Here is a 22,465-nt window from a genome sequence, read left to right as displayed (position 1 = left end):
ATCCATGAACTGTGTACTGTAAAGTTTCTGTGAAGCTGTGACGTCAAAAACAAGTCCCATATATCAAGTCTTTTCTGATCCTTCCTTTAACAAACGGCTGATGAATCCCCCATTATAAGGGAGTAGATTGCTGTAGCACTTGTCAGAATATATAATGCTAAGGTATGTTTGCAAAAATAAACTTCAACCACTGACTCTTCACAGCCTTATTTTTGGGTAGGAAAAACAACACTAACTTTCTCCCCACACTTCAGGCCACAGCATCTACATGACTTCATTCAACCGGAATCTGCTATCGTGTTTGTCTTACTCGTTTTCTTTTTAGTTTTTGTGGGCATGCCAGGGGTTTTAATTTTCCTAGGTCTATCCACGCAACAAATGGGCGGGGCTTGAGTTCCGTATCGACGTCACGCTGACATGACTAAAGACTCGTTACAGCGGCGATTCATTTAATTCACTAGGAGTCGACTTTTATAGATGAATCAATAGTTTTAAACCATGCACTTTCAAGCCTTATTTTAAGCTTAGCTGGTTCTTTCACTTTATTTAGAGCTTTAAAAAATAATGTATAAAAAGTTAAAACTGGAAAATTTCTGATTTTTGAAATTATTTAACATCAAGTATTTCTTTAACTTTGCTTTTAACATTTTAAAAAGGTATTGTCCGCATTGACCAATAATGATTTGACTTTTTTTATAGTTAAAAGTTAACCACAAAGCATATGAACAGTACTTTTACCACAACAATACACTGAGAGGCATTTAAACAAACACTAAAACTACATATGATCAACATCAATAGTCATTCTCGCCTTTATAATGAGTCACTTGAATCAGTACCCATTTTAACACCCTTTTCACTAGTTTCAGTATTATAATACTTGAACTGATTTCCTGAATTTAGAGCCTTTCTTCCTCCAGTCACAAGATCATGTGTTGCAAAAACGGATTAAATGCATCTTCAGCATAATTCCCAAGAACGCACTTAAAAGTCAGATGTGGTTATAGATTGAATCACACCAGCGTGAGGAGGACGCAATCAAATGGTGTGGTTTTTACCAGTAATGACTTCAAACCCACAACAGCTTCACTAGAATTACAAGATCAAGTGTTTTCATACCTTGATGGAATTGTCTCGTAGACCGCTGATGATTTTCTCGTCATCGTACTGGAGGCAGTAAACACCTTTGCTGTTCTCCGACCTACACTGAATCCTCTGCAGGTTATGTCGACCACACCTCCAGTTTGCTTCAATGGTCTAAAAAATAAAAATAAAATAACTAAAAATAAGGCAAACACTTTTTGTAACTATTTAGATCATTTTATTAACTCAGGTTTAAAATTATCAAACTGGTACTTTAGGAATGCCATGGTATATTTTAAAAGTCCTTTTTACATAACTGGTACCCACAGATAGGTCAATGCTTTAAACCGCTCTCTTGTATATTTGCATGAACGCTTTTGAATACTGTCAAAAGTTTCCTTTTACAATTTGTTTTGCAGGCATGCTGGGTAAGCTCCAGAACTACAGCATCAAGAGACCAACTGTGTGCGTTTAAATAAAACAAACTGAATCAAAACTGAATCAAAATTAATAAAAATAAATATTAAACATATATTTCCATCTCCAATAAAAGTTTTCACTGAATCGGTGAGCTTGCACAGCATCTGCACTGAAGTAACATTTTTCAAAGTCAAAATTAAGCACTTTAAGCACATTCCAGATGCATTTTCAAACTTTCAGCACTTTACAAGTGTGGCAAATTACATAATTACATACTTCAGACTACATTATATCATTTGCTATTTGTTATAGCATTCTGTAATATAGTAATCTAATGGGAAAAAAACAACACTGTAGATACTCTTAAATGTAGTTTCCTCATCTTGAGTGTAAAACTAAAAACATTAAAAAAAAAAAAAAACTTGCAGTGCTACAGGCATATGCACATACTTTATTGCTAAAATATTTTATTTATATAAATAGCTAATCATTATTACCTTTTTAGTAAGAAATTATTATAAAAAAGCAACAATTACATTTTCAAGCCATACCAAGCATTTTATCAAAAATCTAAGCACTTTTTAAAATCTTAGATTAAAATCAAAGCATTTTCAAAGATTACCAGCACCTGTAAGAACACTGAATATTATCATCACTTTTTATAAAGGAAGAGCTCCTTCATTGGTCTCTTTATGCAGCAGTTGTTTTCTGGTAGTTAAAACTCACTCATATTTTGAATCGTTTTTATTGTTTAGTGTGTGACAACTGTATTGAAATGCAGCACTAAATTTCACATTCGTCAAATTCACAAGCACAGGCACTTATATTAAATTTAAGACCAATTAGGTTCATTCTCATGCGTCGCTGCACAGAGCATCACTGAAGTTTGTTTTTGTGGATTACGCAAATATGGTGAGCTTCTGTCAATGTTCACATGACAATGTTTATATAGCATAAAAGCCTAACTTAAATCAATTTCAATTAAGTGCAATGTACAAAACTTTCACAATGGCTTGCAAGAGTCGACATTATAAAATCACAATATATTCCTAAAATGACAAGACAAAAACAAATATTTAAATAGCCCACCTCTATGTCCTGAATGATTTTTGGATAAAGAGAGCGGTAGTACGAGTTTGGAGGAACTTCTGTTGTGCGGTTCTTGAACAGGTATTTTTCCCTGTGAATGAAACACATTCCTTATAAACATGCCTTTATAATTCAAGGACAAAAACTTAAAAAAAAAAAAAAAAAAAAATCTACAAGACAATCTAAACGGAGGACCCCAGAATGTCTGGTCACATAATGACTCACTGAGAGATAATGATGAGGTTGTTAAAGCTTGTGTATAAATGAGCGGGTTTGAGGGATGTAAACAGTGATATCAGCATTGTGACTCACCACTGGTGTCTCTCTGATAGGCCTTTCCACAGCGGGTCTGTCCGAACCATCCTCTCAATCAGCTTCTTCCACAACATGCCTTCAGATATGACACGTTGCCATTCTTTACACACCAGCTCAGCTGAACACAACGAGCGAGCATCCAGGAACGACAAGATGTTCTCCGCTATATGATCCAGACCCTGAGCTGGTACACAAATGATTGAGAGATTGTTTAAATCCAGGGAGGTAAATCTTCAAGGACAAAACTTGCAATAAAAGAGAAGATTTGAATAAACACAACCCTTTTTACTTATAAGGTTAATTTGTAAAATGTAATGGGTGAACTCTTCATCAAAAATAAGGACTTCTATGGGTTACCTGGCAGTGCCGTAATGAAATCCCTTTGGAGCATGGGTTTGAGGTAGGAGTTTATGTGGCCGTGTTGGTAATGGCACATGCGTGAGATCAGGTGTTCCACAAACTCCACCTGGTCGGCCTCAGACCATTGATCAAAGAGCTGAATGCACACGTCCTTTTCCTTCTCGTAATTTCCCTCTGACGGCCGCTTCCTAGAGCCCGTCAAGGGTCCATTACTCACCTGAGGACAGATAAAGGTAGACTGGAAGAATTGTATAGGGGGAAGGAGGGAAGAAAGAACATATTGGAGGAGATTCAGAATATTGGCAATAAAAACTATTATAGCATTTCAAGGCAGATGTAGGTGCTCTGCTACTAAGAGAGACACGTTCGGCCTGTTTACAGCAGGCAAAAAAAATGCTTTTGTCAATTTGAAAGGGTCTTTTTTTGAGGTTTGCCAATGTACGTGCCTGAAAGATGACTGAAAATAAGGAAGGCTGCCATGTTAAAATCTGCTGACAGTAATATAATCAGGACTTTACACTTTTTACAGGTTTTCGCCTTCAAAGCAAACTTACTGTTTCAAAAGGTCTAAAGTGTCAGGCTAGCATGCTTTAATAACATAATATAATCATAAGAAGTAATAATTATTTCAGTAAGCAGATAGTAGGCAAGCTTTTAATGGCATTTAAGCATTGACATAAAAAAAAAAAAAGAATCTAGTTGAATGTGTTTTTAACTACCTATGGAAGTGGTCAAAAGTGGACAATCTGAAAACACATTAGGCCACATCTTCACCTGTATTTAACATCGCTTATTTCAACAACAAAGCATCTTAATACCAAGCTAATACAATTTCAGGCAGAACATTTCATTAAAAAAAATGTTCTGTTAAACATTTTAGTCTAGCACTGCACGTTTGAAACAATATCTTGGTTTAATATGAAATTCATGTTGAAGAGCCGATTTTTGAAAGCAATTAATTTGATGCATTTAAACAAGGATCAGTGGCGGTTCTAGTTTAAATGGCACCCTGGGCGAAATAACCCCAAACATACCCTCTCACCATCCCCCAAGAAATAAAGACTATGTGGTTGAATTTATATAATAATATTTTAAATATATATATATGTATACATTTAAAATAATTATTATAAACATTCAAATATATTTATTTTCAATAAAACATTATTATTTATTATTATTATTGTTATTATTATTATTATTATACAATTATTATTTTAAATAACAGAAATCAATCCTAAATGTAACTGAAAAACAATGTAAAGACACAACTGGAGTAATATTCTATACTTTTCCATGTATATTAATTTTGACAGTTCTATAGAAACTTTAAAAAATTATAAGTTTCATAGAATTATCTGTTGTCTTAGACCCGACTCATGGCCAAGAATAAAAGTTATGAAGTCTTAGTTACCTCCTTGACTCATTATTGCTCCTTTTTGCTTCATAACCATGCTTAGTCAAAGTAACATCATCATCATAATATAAACTTCAGTTTTGTCGACTTGCATGTCGATGCATATCGGCGTGCATGTGAACAACCGGGATCAGGAGCAGCACATGCGTCAATTTGTTTTTACTAGCATAGTTTGAGTTGCACATAAAGAATAACAAACCTGCATGTGCATTAGACGCCAAATGTGAATTATCCCTAATGTCTGCCTAAATTAAATTAATACACTTGCATAAAGTAAATCTTATCTCAAAGCTTTTACTGGGCCCCTTTTTTTAGCACCATCTCTCCATGCCACCCCTAGCAGGATGCTGCCCTGGGCGATCGACCATATTGCCCATGCCTAAATACGCCACTGACAAGGATATTTAAATCAAAAAGTAACAGATAAAGCATTAATAAGGTTAAAATATTTTCCACTAGTAACCAATGTTTCCTTCTGAATGCTTTCAATGCTTTATTTTTTAAACCAACAACAAACAAAAAACGATTTATCAAATTTTATGGAGAACAATGATTTTTAACCATTAGAAAAGAACCAAAATCGCACATACAGTTGAAGTCAGAAATATTAGCCCCCTTCAAATTTTTTTCTACGTATTTAAATATTTTCCAAATGATGTTTAACAGAGCACGGACATTTTCACAGTATGTCTGATAATATTTTTATTTCTGGAGAAAGTCTTAGTTGTTTAATTTCAGCTAGAATAAAATTTTGATTTTGATTTTTTAAACACCATTTTGGGGACAAAATTATTAGCCCCTTTAAGCTATATTTTTTCTCAATAGTCTACAAAACAAACAATCATTATACAATAACTTGCCTAATTACCCTTACCAGTCTAGTTAACCTAATTAACTCAGTTAAGCCTTTAAATGTCACTTTAAGCTGTATAGTAGTGTCTTGAAAAATATCTAGTAAAATATTATTTACAGTCATTGTGGTAAAGATAAAATAAATCCGTTATTAGAAAGGAGTTATTAAAAATATTGCGTTAAGAAATGTGTTGAAAGAAATCTTCTCTCCATTAAACAGAAATTGGGGGAAAAAAAAATAAATAAGAGGTCTAATAATTCAGGGGGGCTAATAATTCTGACTTCACAACACAGGTAGTGTTAGTAGTGTACGTGTCTATTTCACTATTTCATTATTATCTTTTCAGGGCCATTATAACTGCCTAAGACATTCAGAAGGAAATGCTAATCCTAAATACGGATACAATAAAGGCCTACTGAAATAGGCACACGTGTTTACCATGCACATTTTAGGTGAAACAACCCCTTAGTCAACAGTAATTGAATAAGAAAAATCCTTTAAAGCCCAGGGAGAGGCAACTCAAATGACCCTTATTGTTGTATTTGTTTATTTTCTTAACAGCCTGTGACATTCAAACCTGAGGCACCACTCGTCCACCTCACCTTAATCAATGTGATCTTTGGAGAGCGGTCTGCAGTCTGCGGGTCCATGACAGAGGTGTTCTGCAGACGAAGAAGAAACAAATGCATTAATTCAGAAATCAACAGTAATGTCTGTTTTAAATCAAACATGCACTGCAATATGAATTGAAAGCACTCCTAAACATAAAAGACTTTCATCATCTGCTTTCATATGTTAATAATCACACCACATTGTTTGTTGGAAAGCAGCTGAAAGGAACAAGTGCCGGCCTACGATCTGGGAGTGCTGAATAATCGGACAGACTCTCCATCAGCATGCGGCGGAGATGTGGGATGGGGCAGGGCGTGTAGGTGTTTGGGTAACGTGTCAACAGCTGTCCCACAGCCAAGGCCACCACTAGGATATGCTTACATCCCAAATACAGGCACGACCGAAATTATGCCATCCATATCTTTAAGCTCAGTATCCACGACTCAGCACCTGCGTTAATATGTAGTCACCATTAGGACACTAAAATATATTGCGATAAACGATATTACTGTCATTTTAAGACCATTTTATGCCACTCATAAAATGCCAGAAAGACAATATAATATCATCATAATACAAGTACACTCTTCCAAAGAACACATTATATTCATAAGAATATTTAGTCATTTAAAAGATTTAATAATTAGGCATTGGAATCACAATGTGAAAACCTATATTCTAAACAAACAAATAAATAAAATTAAATAAAAACAGAGGCTGCGATATTTGCTACCACATGTATTTTCAGTCATCAGGCACCCCCATGAAATATACTAAAATAATTTATGTAAATACTATAGTGTTTAACCATACTGACACTGACACCTTTAATCAAGATGTTGCAATCAGCTAAACTGTTGCTAGAATATGATTTTATATATGGGTAAAATATATAGCATCACCAAAAACGACAGAGGTCATGTCCATGTGTTGTGAGAGAAGTCCATATATTATATATTGATTATTGTGACAGCCCTAGTCACCAATCTGATTGTGAATATCAGCCAAACTCTACTATTATGGGCAAAAGCTCACTGGACTAAATAAACTGGTGTGACATTACAGATGTAATATTTTTAAAAACCGCAAAAAAATTGCTGCTGTTATATAAATCGTGATACTGAAGCAAGACATTGTCATTATTAAAGAGCATTGGTGAGATTTCAGCATTCAAGTTACTCAAATTCTATATTTTTTATCCATTTTGCATTACTATTTAGTGTTTTTAAATCACATGTATTTTTATTATCATCATCATTATCATCAATTATTTAAAAATATAAAATATTTTTGTATAAAGTAACATCTTTGTGGGAGTAAGTTTTTGGCGATAATAAACTCAGGCAAAAACTCTGGAATAAATTAATGTTTGTTTTTCCTACTTTGTTGAATGTTTTGTAATTTTCGTTTTATATTTAATCCATTTGTTATTTTAGCAAAGTATTTACAGTGCATTCTATAGTCTTTGATTTTAGTACTTAAACTGTTGCCTTGGCAACTACATGAAATGCTTCCTAGTATTTTTTTTTATATTAAAATAACAACAAAATACCCCTTTTCAAACTCCAGCAAAACCTCTCTGAGTGAAATCAAGTGAAGCAAGACTGTGTTACTTTAGTGACAATGAGAAAGTATGACTTAGTTTCAGTTAACAATTATAACCATATCTGACTAATGCCAACTCCAGGGATGACAAATCCATTTCAAGTCATCTTTCTAGGTCAGCAGAGCAGGAAGTTTCCGATTCATTAAGAGTTCTCAGCAGTCTACACACACACACAAATATACATGGCTTGTTATCTTCGAGTAAAAGCCATTTATCTATCTTCCTCAAGCTTCACGATTCAAGTGGACAAACTCAAGAGCATTCACTCCTACCCTTTTCACTGTATCCATGGCAACAAGAATCAAATCCACTTTGCAAAACTGATTCTATAATGTTATTGTATTGACTAGTACAGATATTAATCCAGAGACAGCTTTACTAATTAAGAGAATATTCAAAAATGTAAAACACACTATTTAAATGTATAAGATCAGAACAGGTATTTTATCTAAAGTTCAGCATAAGACTACACAGATATCACATATGGCTGATTACATGAAATGAAAAAAACTGAGTATTAAAATTTTTCTAAAATGTAGTTAGATGTGCAAATGAGACTAGAAACTATTTCATATTTATTTTGGTCTTGCCGATATACTCAACTTCTTTTAGATTAATGTTGAAGTTTTTATTGCTCATAAAATTTTGAAATCATTTCCATTATCTTATAAACATGATTTTTGGTTATGTTAAGGATCACCCTTTAAAAGATGCTGGTTTTATTATAAACTTTTTTTTTATTATTATGTAAATTTTACATTCATGAATACAAGTTTGCCAAAAGCGAACCTCTCTTCATGGTGCTAGAAAAAAAAAGAGATTCAAATGTACATAAAAGTGATTTCAAAGTCTAAAAATAGAAAAGCAATTAAAACCGTTACCATATGCTTCTCCTTTAACATTTTCGCATAAAATTGTTTTTATACATTATTTTATTTCTTCTTTTTTCCATTTAATCTTTCTTAAAAAAAATGAAGTGATTTTTTGTATAATGAAACTCTATGCTGGTTCTTGTTAATAAAGCAAAAAAGAGGAGGGGGGGGGGGGGGGGGAGTGCATATGAGACTAATAAAATATAAATATTCTGCATGAATTTCTGGCAAAACAATTAACACTGGATGAAGTGGATCAAAGCATAAATTCATGCTAATATTTTTAAAGCTTTTTGGGGTGGATGTTTTTGATATCGCCCCATAATTCAGAGAACAATGTGACCACACAAAACAATAATAAATAGAATCTGACATGAATATTTGACAAAATATTAACTGTCTAATATCGGTGTTAATATTTCCCTATGCAAAAACCTTTGGTAAGAATAATAGTGTAAAATTTAGTGCATCCAAGTAATTATGAAGTGACAAATGGCTCAGAGAATGAGAGAAACTAAAATTTTAAATATGCATTACAATTGAAATGTACAAACACAAATGTATACACTGATGAAAAAAAGTGTTTGTGGATGTTTTCTTAGAATTGTCTCAAAAGTCTATGAAATAAGAAAAAAAGTATTTAGCATGTAGTGTCCAGTGTTTGTAATTAGTTACTGTAATAAATGTATCTTTCAACTGAAAAAAATCTTTACATTTTGATCATTTAATTAGTTACTTACAGTGTACTTGCCTAAGATACTGTCAATACAACAGCTCTGTATAAATCAATTTATGAAAGAACCTGAACATGCTTAATAAACTGGTAAAAATGAAATACAAAATGGCATGTTTAAAATATGTCATTATTTTGAAATGTTTAGTGCGTTAATGCATATGAAGTTTACTTTTCTTTAGTTGTAAATTTTACAGCTGAAGGGACTAGCATTTAAATAAGTAAAAGTTTAATTTCTATTGTCCATGTTGAGATTTAGAGATACTTTACGCAGTCAAGTAATCAAATTACTAAGTAATGAAGTTACTTTCAAAGTATTTTTTATGCAATTAGGGATCAGTCATTTGTATTTTAAAGGAACATATTTCAATATAGCAAGTGGCTCACGTGAAATTGTAATAATAAACCTTCTTAAAATTAAAAAGGCTATTGTAGAACTTTCATTAAGCCTAAACAAAGTTAAACTTTGTTTGATAGTGTTAGTAGCTTGCAAATGCTAATGGGTTGATGTGGTTAGCCACCTAGCTGCTTGCTATAATTCTTTTTTCTCTCACCATCAACGAATGTCTGCATTTCACTACAAATATCTTTGGTTACTAAAACATATAATTACTTGTTTTCAACAACTCCTCGAGCAACAAACCACAATGTTTGTATATTCGCTCATCGTTTGGAACAGAAACGTCATTAGAAATTGACAGCCCGAGCGGTTACTTCCTATTACGCAGCTGTAAACTACAGTCAAATTGAGTCGTGAGTAGTAAAAAGACACTTACTAGTATATACAAAACGGTAATTTTGCGCCAAGCTATTATTTCTGCGAGTTTTTCTAACCACAACTCGTCTTGGATCCAAAAATTCGGGCTGGATTGAGTGGCGCAGAGACGCCGCAGTAGAGCTCCAGTCGCCGGCTAAAGTCGATGAGACTCAGACTCACCACGATGCCGCGGCAGTTTCCCTCTTTCCGCCTCCGCTTCTAGCTAAAAAAGCCTCAACCCCCATCGACAACAACTGCTGCCCTATATACTCGCCTCAGCTGTTTAATCAAGAGGAACACACGGGAGAAGTGAAAGCGACCAAGGGAAGCGGCGGTACACAGTAGGGCCCTCCCTGTCAGCCGAGCCAGCCATTTCTCTCCTCACCCCTCCTTCCCCCACAACCGATCCCTACCTACTCCACAAGCTGCCTACATTCAACCATGTTGCGTTTATAACCTGACGTGTGTATTTGAAATCTCTAAAGTGTGAAGACGCTGATAGAAAATGTTGTTTAAAGAGCGCCCAAACACTTACCATCTGCTCTAAGGTTTTGTCCTCCATCTCCGTCTCCATGTTTGTTCCCCGAAACTCGCAGTGAAAATGGAAACCCCGCCCTGCGACACAAACGCGTCACAAAAGAAGGCGGCGGGAGTGAGCTATGAGTCGGATCACCCGATTGGACGTCTAATAACCAAACGTGAACAAATGGGCGTTGTCCGCGTTGTGATTGGGTCATTTCTGCTGCTAAGGTACAAAGCGGGTACTGACGCGCTACGTCATAATCGAAGTGGGATATCATTTGTAAGAACATCTGTGGTTGGTCGGCAAATGACAAAAAGGGTTTTGTGCATGTTGTAAAACCAACAGGGATTGGGCGCCGTCTGGTGCTAGGGTAAAGAATGGGGTTATCCCCAATGATTCACATATATTATGAGGAATATTCTTGGACGTTTGGTGGTGACAATATATATATATATTTTTTTACATCTATAAATTTTGAAATGAATAAAAGCATAAAAAGTGAATAACCTTAGCTTTCCATTTGAATTATTAAAGTGATAATCCACCTCTAAGCTAAATTCACTCATCTTCAAGTAGTTACAAGTCTTTTGAGTTTTTCTGTTAAATAAAAAACGATTGTCTGAAGAATGCTGTAAACTTGTAGGATTGACATGCAAAGAAAAATAAATAACGTATACACGTTTTCAACTTTCTTCAAAACATCCTCCTTTTGCATTTAACAGAAAAAAATGAACTCATAGGCTTGAAACAAGATGAGTGAAATGTAAAGAATTTAATTAGCTTCCTCAACTTCTAAAGACTTTAGAAATAATCTTTTCAAACTTTGAACCCATAAAACTCAGAATAGCTTTGCAAAATAAACAAGCTATAAGTGCAATTTGCAAACAATGAGAACGTTTAATGTCTGTGTCCAGATGTAACAAATGATTTATACAAAATAGTGATGGATCAAAGAAAATGAGAAAATATACAACATAATATTTGCTAAAATATCGTGGGCCCACGTTTCAATTCTATTTTTTTTTTACTTTTACATTATTTGGTTATATTTTTCTTAGTTGGCATCAGAATACCCAATCATGCCACAATTGTTAAAGGCCCAGAATCACTGATTTGCGGCTCGTCTTTCTAAAAACCAATCTGCTGTTAAAATATAACTGGACAAAAAAGAAAGTGGAAAGAAATTAGAGGCTTGTAAGTCTGTGGTGGGTCACAGGCTCAGGAAGTGACTTCTAAGAGGGAATTAAACAGCCGAACTGACGTTTACTCACTCACACATCACAGTTAACACAGTAACCCCCCACCCCATAATCGGTCCAAATGGACATTCCCATGCATGTGTTCTGCCGGTAAAGCCATCGTATAACCAAATGAGTGCTGAAGGCTCGAGCTAAAGATTTTTATGTTCGGAAACAGCAGGAGGCTGAAGTTACGGTCCAGATGCTGGTACAACTGTGCTGTCACATCTCACAAACTGCAAAATTCAGGCACTCATATATAGTTTATTTCGAGAAGTTGCATCTCCTGGGAGCTGAGGAAAAAACAAGTGAGGGCAATGTACTGTGAAAGATGGTTCTCGGTCTTCATGGAGATGGGTCCAGTTACTCTATGGTCCGTTTGAAAGCGAGAAACGCCTCAAAGTGGGCACATTGCGATGGGAGGAGGAGCAGGGTGTACCGCTGGCTCAGAGTGCATCACCACCACCACCACACTGGTTTACAGCAGAAAACAAGGCAACAAATCAAGTGTGGGCTAACCAGGGAATTAGAACGCAGGCCTGGCAATGGGCTTGAGGTGGCTAGGTAAGCAGTATGGATCTAATCGTTTGCTACTGCTTTCTTCATACACTGAATAAGAGAAAATATAATACATTTGAATAAAATACAACAGCAGCAGATGCCATTATAAAAGGAGAGGCAAAGGAAGAAAGGAGTGAGATTAGAAGGGAAGAAAAAAAGTAGATCTGAAAGCCTAGAGTGTTTTCGTGAAGAGCTGAGGCAGGACAGGCAGACGGGCCACGGCCATGCTTGTTGCGATGACCCAGTAATTAGTGGAGAGGAGAAAACTCAGTCTCTTCCAGTCCAGAGATGGAGTCGCTGTATTCTAAAGCCAGGGACACGCAGACCATCCGCCATTTTCTCATCATTCTCCCTCCTGCTGATTCGATCTCCTTCGCTCCCCTGCCGTTTGCGGGGTAGGTGAAGGGGGGAAAATCTTATATTTGAATTTTATGTCAGTCCCGACTACCTAGTAGTCATCTAAATCAAAGAACTCATCGTCGTCTCCCTGGTACTCCATGCCTTGGAAATCCACCCGGTACCTCAAGATTCCTGAGGACAACAAGATATGTCAATATCACCAATTCTAATTGAAACAATCAATATTAATTTTTTTTATTATTTAAATTTTCTTACCACCGATGCCTCCAAAGCCTTTCACAAACTGCGAGCCCTCCTGGCTTTTGTCTGTAACAATTTCCAGCGTGGCCCCAAACTTCTTGTAGTTATTGGCAAACCACTCAAGCAGCGGCATGCTCTCGATCAGCTCATGCTCCTGACCAGTCTAAAACAAACACATACAGGACTGTTAACATTATACAACTTTACCTAGAAGCCCACACTGGCTATATGGAAAAGTAAATATTACGTAAAAGGGTCCAACAAAGTGTATTTAAAATTATTGTCAGCATTATTCTACAGATTTAGATAACAGATAAAAAAATACATTCCTTTCCAGAGAGTAATCGAAATAAAGACTCCGTTTGTATATAAAGTGCACACTTTGCAAGAACATTAAATTATTACGTTTTCACATCAAACATAATTGCCAATCACAACTACAGGATTGTAAATCTTCCCTAAGAGCACACAGAAATAGTTAAATATTTAAAGACTGCATTTCAAATTGAAGTTTGTATTCTAGTGATTCATTTAATTGCTGGTTGGCTCGGTGAGTGGATTATAATGGTTTAACAAAAACTTCAAAATCCCTATGGGAAAAATACTTGCAAAACCTGTGCTACTGAAAAAGTGGACTGTTGGTTTAGCCATCAAAAGTTCCACTCAATTGTTCAAAAGACTGTTTATAGTGGAACAGCAATGTGGCTTTTTTATGGGCTGATGATACAGTAATAATAAAATAATAATATAATACATGTAATAAAGGCTGCTGATCTAATTTCAGGCCATGATATAATATAATGGCACTTAAATATACAAAAGTGGATCAGGAAGTAATGTTGCATCCAGCAGTGCTCTGATTTCACTTTGCATAATGAAAAATAAAATGGCTGATTCATATATTACAAATAATTTAAAGCTGAAATTATTTTATTTACCTCCTTGTCAGTGAAATGAGACTTGTCCTTCTCCTGTTCAGGTGTCAGATAGAGGATCTTTTCATCTGGAAAATAATGAAAAAAAGTAATGAAACTGAAATGAGCAAGTACTTTTAGTTTAACAACATCATGACTTAACACCACAGGAGGTACAAATGTGTGTACCATTTTCCGGTGTAGTATTCTCTCCATGACAGCGTAGGACATAACGCATAGTGTCCAGGTTCTCGTAAACTATAAGGATCTCCACTGCACCCATCTCCAGTGCTTTGAGTGTGTCTTCAACGCCGAAACAATATTTCCCTGTGTCCTGACTGATCTCATCAAAATATCGACCTGAAATTAGAGACATGAGTCATGTAAGGCCAAAAAATATAAAAAAAAAAAAAAAAAATAGGCAAGCGACTACATTCTTCATAGTTTATATAAGGTGTCACTAAAGGCAGCGTTTAAGCAATAAAACATTCTTAATAATTCTATTGCATTCATCAAGCCTGTAAACCTTACTTAAATTAGCTACCTATTAGTTTCTTTTCTTGGATGAACTTGACATTGGACAGCACTTCCGCCGAGAGCTCGATGGCCTGGTTGAAACCGTTCTCTCCTCCATACGATATGTCGACTAGCTTCAGAACCTTCGCTTGTAACCTCTACATGTGCAGATGAACCAAAGTCAGAAAGGGAACAGAATTCTGAATGAAGTTCACGAGTCAATCGCTGCTAAGAGAGCATACCGGATCAAACATGTCTGACTGGCTGAGTTCCGTCTTGAAGTCGGCCGATCCAGCGAGAACCAGTCCTGCCACGTTGACCTTGTCATTGGACACAAATAGTTGCACAGCCGTCTCCGCTACCTTACGCACATAGTTATGTCTCTTCTCCATTCTTAAACGAGCAAAACGAAGAGCGGACTGTCCTCCTCTACCTGTAAACAGTTCATGTAAAATAGTACAATTAGGACCCTATTAAAAAAAAAAAAAAAAAAAAAAAAAAAAAGAAGCCTCAGCAATCAGTTTGATGACAAGCTTTACCGTGCTTTTTGGGCAGGTCCACAGTGAATTTGTGCAGCACCTCCCTTGTGTTGCCTTGTAAAGTCCCAAACAGGGCACCACTACCATCAATCACAATGAAGCCAAATTTGCTGTCGTCTGACAGGAGGGCTGTTAGAGCCTGTAGACACATAAATTAGGCGTTAAAAATAAATTAAAGCTATGTTAATACGGGTAGATTTTAGCGGTTGTGGGTTAGACACACTCACTAGCCACTCCCACAAAAATTTTAGTTTTCTTAAAAGCAGGGTTTAACAATAAGTATGCAAATGGTATCTTAGAATCGAGAAGCAACACAGCTGACAAAAAGAATTGTTCGTGCAAGAAAAAGAAAGCAAGCGAATAATGAATGAGGAAGATCCCTTGCGCTAGCAGCTGAGCTGATGTGATGCGCGCGACTGTTTGAAAACGTGCGCTCCGGTTTCCTTGCTTGAAGCAAGTATGCCTAGAAACACTACTGATGTGATCGGTTCTCTTTTAAATATACTAGACAAAAAGTTATGCTCATGCACCCACAGTCTTGCTGCTTTGAAGAGCTCTAAATTTTTCTTTTTGCAAGCAGCACTGGTTGCTTTCGCTTTGAACAGATACAGTGTTTCCTCTAGGATTTTTTCTAGCTGTGGCGGCAGGGCTTTTTTTTTTTTTTTTTTTTTTTACACAGATCTACCTGTGGCATTATTTCAATGACAAATGTCGTGAGCGCAGTATTAGAAGTCGTGATCGCATTTATGTAATAGCCTACAGCATGAGAATCTCTTGTGCGCCGATTTCCTCTGCTCGTGCACAAAACTTTTCGCACGCCCCCTCAAATATAAGCCGCTTCAAGAGTGCAGATCTTGTGCGCTCCCAAATAAATGCTGCTGAAGTGCGATTGTGCGTTTATGTAACGAGTATGTCTCCAGCATTCATTAGATTTGCAAGAAATATTTATGAATGTCTCCCTAATTAACATAAATAGCGATATTAATGCGTCCTGAAGTAAAGTGAAACGGCTATACGTCATGTTTGCTGGCCTCACACGCCTGTCAATCAGCCAGCCAGTCAATCAGTCAGCATGTAACCTTAAAGGGTAAACAAATGACGCACAGCACTACTGCGGTTACAGAAATGTTTGCGCTGTTATAATTCACTTACCCTTAATACGTTTTGGTGCGATTATTACCCGCTATTAAAAAATAAAATGTTTTGAATGAGGAGCTGTAATGTAGCCGTGGCGGGATGAATTTTGGCGTGGCGCCCCGCCATGGAAGAATGAATGTAGTGGAAACCATGAGATTATTATTTGGCCTAACATTAACAGTTTGCGTGTGATCATCCTTTCATTATCACTCTCAGTATGTTTGTCACCTGCTTTCTTTTGCATAGTTATTTTTTGTTAATATAGTTTAATTAACTCCCTATTTATGTGTATAGGTAACTGGTTATCTGGGACAGATTACTGTGCATAGTTTTAGATACATGACACTAATTATTTTTTAAATACTTTTTTTTTTAAAGAAATGTTTTGTTAAAAAAAAAGTGTAGTATACAGCTATATTTAGCTAGTTTTGACACATTTAAAGTTTGTGGTTAAGAAATAATTATTTATTCATGTTTTGGGTATTTGGTAAATCCTTAATTGAGCTCTGAAAAGTCATGTGAATAAAAGTTAATTGTAATATGACACTATGACCCATATGCTCATTGAGCAAGCTTAAACACGACACAAAAAGTGAAATGGAGGAGGCATGTGGACATAACACAAAATGCCTAAGTCATATTTATGCATACAAAATATTTTCCCAACAACAGAAGTGTGGCATGTGAAAATGCTAAGTGGCTAGTAATGCTGAAAAACTACTAGCCACAGTGGCTGGTGATTAAATAAAGTTAATGTCAAGCCCAGTGTGTGTGTTATATAATATATATATATATATATATATATATATATATATATATATATATATATATATATATATATATATATATATATATAGATATAGATGTTGTTTTATATAAAAACTCTTCTTTTAGTGATTTATTCAAACAATTTTACAAAATGGCTGATTTAAAGACAACTTTATTGAGCGACTGCCTTTAGGGTGGGCAGTATGAGGATTATTAGCATTAACAAGACAGTATTATTTTATATAAAGTGTGATGTTTACGTTAGACCTTTGAACTATTTCCATTGATGAAATTCAATGTAACTCTTTTAACTGCAATACAAATTTAATGTCATATGTTATCAAACTTGCATACTAATAACAGGCCAGAGAATTCAGTACTGCTCATTTTACTTTGTCATATGTCGTAACACCAATAATGTGACTCGTTTTCTTGATTTTAATTTTAACTGCACGATAAATCGTCACGCAGTGAAATGTTTAGGGCTTAAGTGGTTAGTCAATTTGCACACTGTTAAAAGCTCTGTGACATTCACAACAAATGTCACACTCCAAGTCAAATTATTTCAATGTTTCAACAAGAGAAACAGATTTTTACCAGGATTTCTGCAGGTTTCAAAGTTAAATTTAAGACATTTTTAAGACCATTATGAATTATATTTTAGACTTATGCAGGGCTAAATGCTAGAGATTTTTAAAAAAATCTATCAAACCTTTTACAAATTACAATAAATAATACAATAATAATTTAGTTTGATTATTTTTTCAATTATATCCATTTACAAAACCTTTAACGCTTACAAAGACTAGAACAAAACAGTTGCCTATTACTTTAGTCTACAAAAATAAGTTATTAATAAAAACAGGTTACATCAATAACCTCAGCAGTAAATAAACGAAGAATGTTTAAGCACATGTTATTGTAAGCAAAATAATTAAATGCTATTTTTAAATGAAATTTTATTAAGATGGATTGTTGGTGATTGTATGGGTCTTAATGGCCAGATTGGGTAGCTATACATGAACAAAGAAAAACTAAGACCCACTTAAAAAAACTGTAAGACCTAAAACACAACTTTTCAGTAGATATAAGTATTTTTAAGGCCTTAAATGTAGCTTTTGAGATTTAAGACATTAATACTTTAAGACCCCGTGGACACCCTGCTTACCTCAGTATGGAATTTGTTGTCACATAAATACAAGGACGTGTTGATTGGTTTAAATGGCTCAAAATCAATGTTAACTTTCTTCTCTTTGCCTTCCTCTGTCACTATGGTGCCACAATACACCACCAGGCCATTAGGAGGCACTGCGAGACAAACAGGAGACTTTAGTGACGGTATCGGAACAAACCACACCAAATGAAGAGATTAGATAGGGTGGAAAGCTCAATTATATCCACCCATACACAATATCTGTATGAACTTGCCAGTTTTGACATTAAAACCACACTATTACAGAAAAGTAAAAAATTGAAGAATTTGAATGGATGAAAAAAATGTAAATGGAAGTAAAGCCATAATTTTACCTTTGTTGTAGAGTTTGAGTCTCTGCTGTACTGAAGTAATGGCTCCCAGTACAGAGAGTCTGTTGACTCTGCTCTTGATGTTCGAAGCTGTGCCGAACTCATCAGCCAACATCTTCGCAACGCGCGAGATCTGATCCTTGGGTGGGATGATGAGGGAGATCATACTGGTGCCATTGCTGAGGAAGAGAATAAAACATGGTTTTAAAGGGCAGCTATTATTAGAGCACCTTTATATATATATATTTATATATATATATATATATATATATATATATATATATATATATATATATATAAATAAAGGTTGTTTAAAAGTTAGGTTGATATTTAATTTTTTTGAAATTAAAAATGCTAAGTTTCATTCATTAGCCTAATTTTTTTTTAACATACATTACTAAAAAGTGAATAAGTTTCACAACTAATGTTTTTGGACTTAAGACAATCTAAAATAAACTTAAATATTGTTTCTGTGACTGCAAGCTGTTCATCAACCAATGCCCTTATTGTCAGTGTTCCATGATCCTTCAGAATTTATTATATGCTGACTGTTTAAGTAACTTTTCATGATATTAATTTTGAAAATTCAGACCTCATTCTGTTTCTACTAAACATAACATACAATGTTAATAGTATTTATTCATTTATTTGATGCCATTGGCTATTACATGGCAGATACATATTAAATATTTTATTTTGCAAGTAGACAATACAATATACTAAAAACAAACATGTATATAAAAAAATTAAAGGTTAAGAACTAAATTACTATCACCACATAAGCACTTTAAATGTACATTGCGGAAAAAAAATGTTTTTTTTTTTTGGGAGGGGATTCAAAACTTCTAATATATTATGAAACAATCTAAACAACTTAAACTGTATTAAATGTACAGTTCACCAATGAATTGCTCCAAACAATTAAAAGTAACCCAGGGTGCCATTATGCTTAGCATTCACTTTAATTGTTTAAGAAAAAGGCTAGAGAACAAAAGAATTGGTGGGTGGTGCTGTTATAGCTACAAAGTGTTTATATTTAATATTTTAAAATATGAATTAAGTCAGGAATATAAGACATCATGGTGATGTTGATGTATATATTTTTTAATTAGTAACCGGCTGCAAGCTTTCAACGACTGGTTTTATACGCCATGAGACATCACACTACTTAAACACAGCAACATTACCAAATAATAAAGACGAACAAAATAAATATAAGACCTATTTAAATCTTTCAAAAACAAAACAGTATATTTAGTTTAATAATGTACGGTTTTTGCTGTAGACCACACGTCACCTCCACCACCGACCCATTTTAAGGCGTCATCCTCATGGCGCGTCACATCACAAACGGCACCACAAAAACTTAATGTTGTTCATTTACCAACAAGTAATCCTTTCGAAATAAAGAACTATTCAGCTCACGATCTTGTTTTTCGCCCACCATGCTGCTCTACAACAGCTGTTAGCAAGGCGGTTAGCATGTGGTTGCCTCGAAGAACGACTCAATTCGCGCACCTGAGGTGCTACTGTTTGTCATTCAACACCTGTGTACCAACAAACAGAATATGAGAGAACCAGCCTCACCCTCTAGCCGCCTCGAGGCTTTTGATCAACTTCTTAATCTTCCAAATTTCCACGTTCCTGTCCGCTGCGCTGGGGTCGTCCGCCATCTTCCTCGCGCTGTCTGGACCTGCTGAAAAAGAGAAGCCAACTTTAGCTAGCTAGCACGAAGTGCTGAAATTATCGGCTATTATAATGACGGAAAAATCACAATGAAAGTCTGAAAAAGAGATAGAGGATCTGAATAAATTGTTACTTGATTAAAATGTAGTTTACTGTGAGTGGAAGAAAAAAGGGCGACTAAAGTTTGATTAGCTAACCGGCTAATGCAGCCGTGCGCGCGGGCCTCTCGCATCCCTGCCACGCGCCGCTCGCGCGAAACCACCCTTTCACAATTATTCATTTTTATTTTAACACGTGGTAAATTTTTCCAAGATGTTTCATCGTCGGGTATTGTTGAATTACACTTACAGACTAGATTGATCCGCTCCGCCGTGCCCGTACGGCAGTAGTTTGTGGTCCAGAGCTCGCTCGCCGCCGCTGCTTCTCAGTGACGTGATACAGTGATCGTTAGCAGCCGGTTTGTTCTTGCTGCGCGTGGTGCTTCGGTGGAGCCTCACGTGGGGGAAAAGCACAAATTCCATTTAGTATCACTTCCTGAAAATGCCGCGCGCTGGGGGTGTTTTTGGAGAAGCCTGATTGGAGGATTTTGCTGTCAAACCAAAAGGGCGGGACGATGGGATCTAGACCTCAGCCGATCACAAACAGGCTCATTACATATTTCAGCCTTTCATTTTTTATTTTTTGCATTGTTTTAATTTAAGTTCCTCACCATTCTTACCGTATTAATTTTATGCATTTAGCAATTGCGAAATTAATAAAAATGTAACAAATATATATATATATATATATATATATATATATATATATATATATATATATATATATATATATATATATATATATATATATATATATATATATATATATATATATATATATAATTTTATATTATATAATATTATATAATATTATATATTATATAATATTTATATTAATATAATATTATATATATATATATATATATATATATATATATATATATATATATATATATATATATATATTACAAATTTTAAATACTTATTTTTTCAGATAACTGAATTATACATTTATAATTTTCATGCATTTATTCATTTTCTTTTCAGATTAGTCCCTTCATTAATCTGGGGTCGCGACAGCGGAATGAACCGCCAACTTATCCAGCATATGTTTAGGCAGCGGATGCCCTTCCCGCTGCAACTCATCACTGGGAAACACCCTCATTCACACTCATACACTACCCTAGTAGCAACGAATTCTGGCCCAGATTTGGCATAAAGCTGGCACAGCAGGCATTCATCCGGCACTGGCATACAGCATGTGGGCCAAACATGGCCCGAGTTTGGCAAAGGTGGCACCGTTTTTAAGGCGGCACACAAGATTTGGGCCAGATGCAAAACGTACTATTTGGCCCAGATTTAAAAATTTGATAAGTGGGCCATGTGAGTTTGGCCAGTCTTGACCCACATTTAAAATACACTAAAATCATTTTTGAGTAAAGAAAAAAAATTCTACCAATCAGGTCACTTTGAGAAAAAGCGTGCCCATAGTGTGCCTAAAGCGCATCACTCCATGGGTTTATCAATTTCATTGCAATCGTGACACACCAACCTATCTGACCCAGTTCAGGCCCAGTTATGAGTTATTAACTTGGCTGAGACTTGGCCCAGATATGGTCCGTGTTTGGCCCTTGTCTGGAAGCCAGATTTGGTCCAGTCATGTACCGTAATTCACTGCGGCATGTGGGCCAAGCAAAACCTGATTGTGTGGGCCAGAGCTGGGCCAGAGAAATTTTGCTATGTGGGTACGGATAATTTAGCTTACCTAGTTCACCTGTACTGCATGTTTTTGGACTGGGGGAAACCGGAGCACCAGGAGGAAACCCATGCGGAAATGAGGAGAACATGCAAACTCCACAGAGAAATGCCAACTGACCCAACCAAGGCTCGAATCAGCAACCTTCTTGTTGTGAGGCAGCAGCACTACCTAACTAGTTTCAAATTTTTATCTTGCATTTTAATTATATTAATTACAGTATGTAATTAATTTTTAGACCATGTCCTTCCCCTGTCAAAGAAAATCTTCTCATGTGGAAGAATGAACATTTTCTTAAGGTGAGTTTCACTACACTCCTGCAATTTTGGGATTATAATTTGTGTTCCTGTGTGTGATGTTCCACTCAGAGCTGTTCACATCCTCAAACTTGGAATTGTAGTTATCTGTAATAAAACCACTGTGTCAGTCAAATGTACAATATGTCAAGAAGCACACATTCACTGGCCACTTTATTAGGTACACCTGTCCAACTGCTTGTTAGGGCAAATTTCTAATCAGCCAAGCACATGGCAGCAACTCAATGTATT

The 22,465-nt window shown here is 35.5% G+C and overlaps 2 protein-coding genes and 1 long non-coding RNA gene across 10 annotated transcripts in view; 1 reads left to right on the top strand and 2 right to left on the bottom strand.

Moving 5' to 3' along the window:
• Window positions 1-10,729, bottom strand: part of fbxw11b (F-box and WD repeat domain containing 11b) — a 24,669-nt gene extending 13,940 nt beyond the window's left edge. Inside the window, exons 1-6 of one of the 5 annotated variants that reach the window (XM_073913739.1) lie at window positions 10,137-10,729; window positions 6,140-6,599; window positions 3,265-3,505; window positions 2,905-3,091; window positions 2,593-2,683; window positions 1,120-1,257 (exon numbers count right to left, since the gene is read on the bottom strand). In XM_073913739.1, the coding sequence (XP_073769840.1) occupies window positions 1,120-1,257; window positions 2,593-2,683; window positions 2,905-3,091; window positions 3,265-3,505; window positions 6,140-6,268 (786 nt within the window). In that variant the 5' untranslated portion in view covers window positions 6,269-6,599; window positions 10,137-10,729. 5 annotated transcript variants of the gene reach the window in all.
• The window catches only part of LOC141376355 (uncharacterized), a 974,232-nt gene that overhangs the window by 592,020 nt on the left and 359,747 nt on the right, over window positions 1-22,465 (top strand). The window lies entirely within an intron of this gene.
• Window positions 11,518-20,634, bottom strand: etf1b (eukaryotic translation termination factor 1b). 2 transcript variants are annotated; one of them, NM_201460.2, is given in 11 exon segments: window positions 11,518-12,970; window positions 13,055-13,202; window positions 13,978-14,042; window positions 14,143-14,313; window positions 14,498-14,627; window positions 14,712-14,902; window positions 15,009-15,147; window positions 18,082-18,221; window positions 18,441-18,616; window positions 20,025-20,133; window positions 20,472-20,634. In NM_201460.2, coding segments are annotated over 10 exon segments (1,329 nt in total). In that variant the 5' UTR covers window positions 20,111-20,133; window positions 20,472-20,634; the 3' UTR covers window positions 11,518-12,887.

This window comes from Danio rerio, chromosome 10 (genome assembly GCF_049306965.1).
Source record: "Danio rerio strain Tuebingen ecotype United States chromosome 10, GRCz12tu, whole genome shotgun sequence".
NCBI lineage: Eukaryota > Metazoa > Chordata > Actinopteri > Cypriniformes > Danionidae > Danio > Danio rerio.
Note: the sequence above shows the minus strand (reverse complement) of the source record. Positions and strands in the feature narration are given on the sequence as shown.

Excerpts from the sequence above, each read along its gene's own strand:
- etf1b (XM_073913493.1), bottom strand. The coding sequence starts at position 20,110 with ATGGCGGACGACCCCAGCGCAGCGGACAGGAACGTGGAAATTTGGAAG. Across the intron at positions 18,617-20,024 it reads AGCCTCGAGGCGGCTAGAGG|CAATGGCACCAGTATGATCT; the intron begins GTGAGGCTGGTT and ends TCTCTTCCTCAG. Across the intron at positions 14,903-15,008 it reads GGACCTGCCCAAAAAGCACG|GTAGAGGAGGACAGTCCGCT; the intron begins GTAAAGCTTGTC and ends AACTGTTTACAG.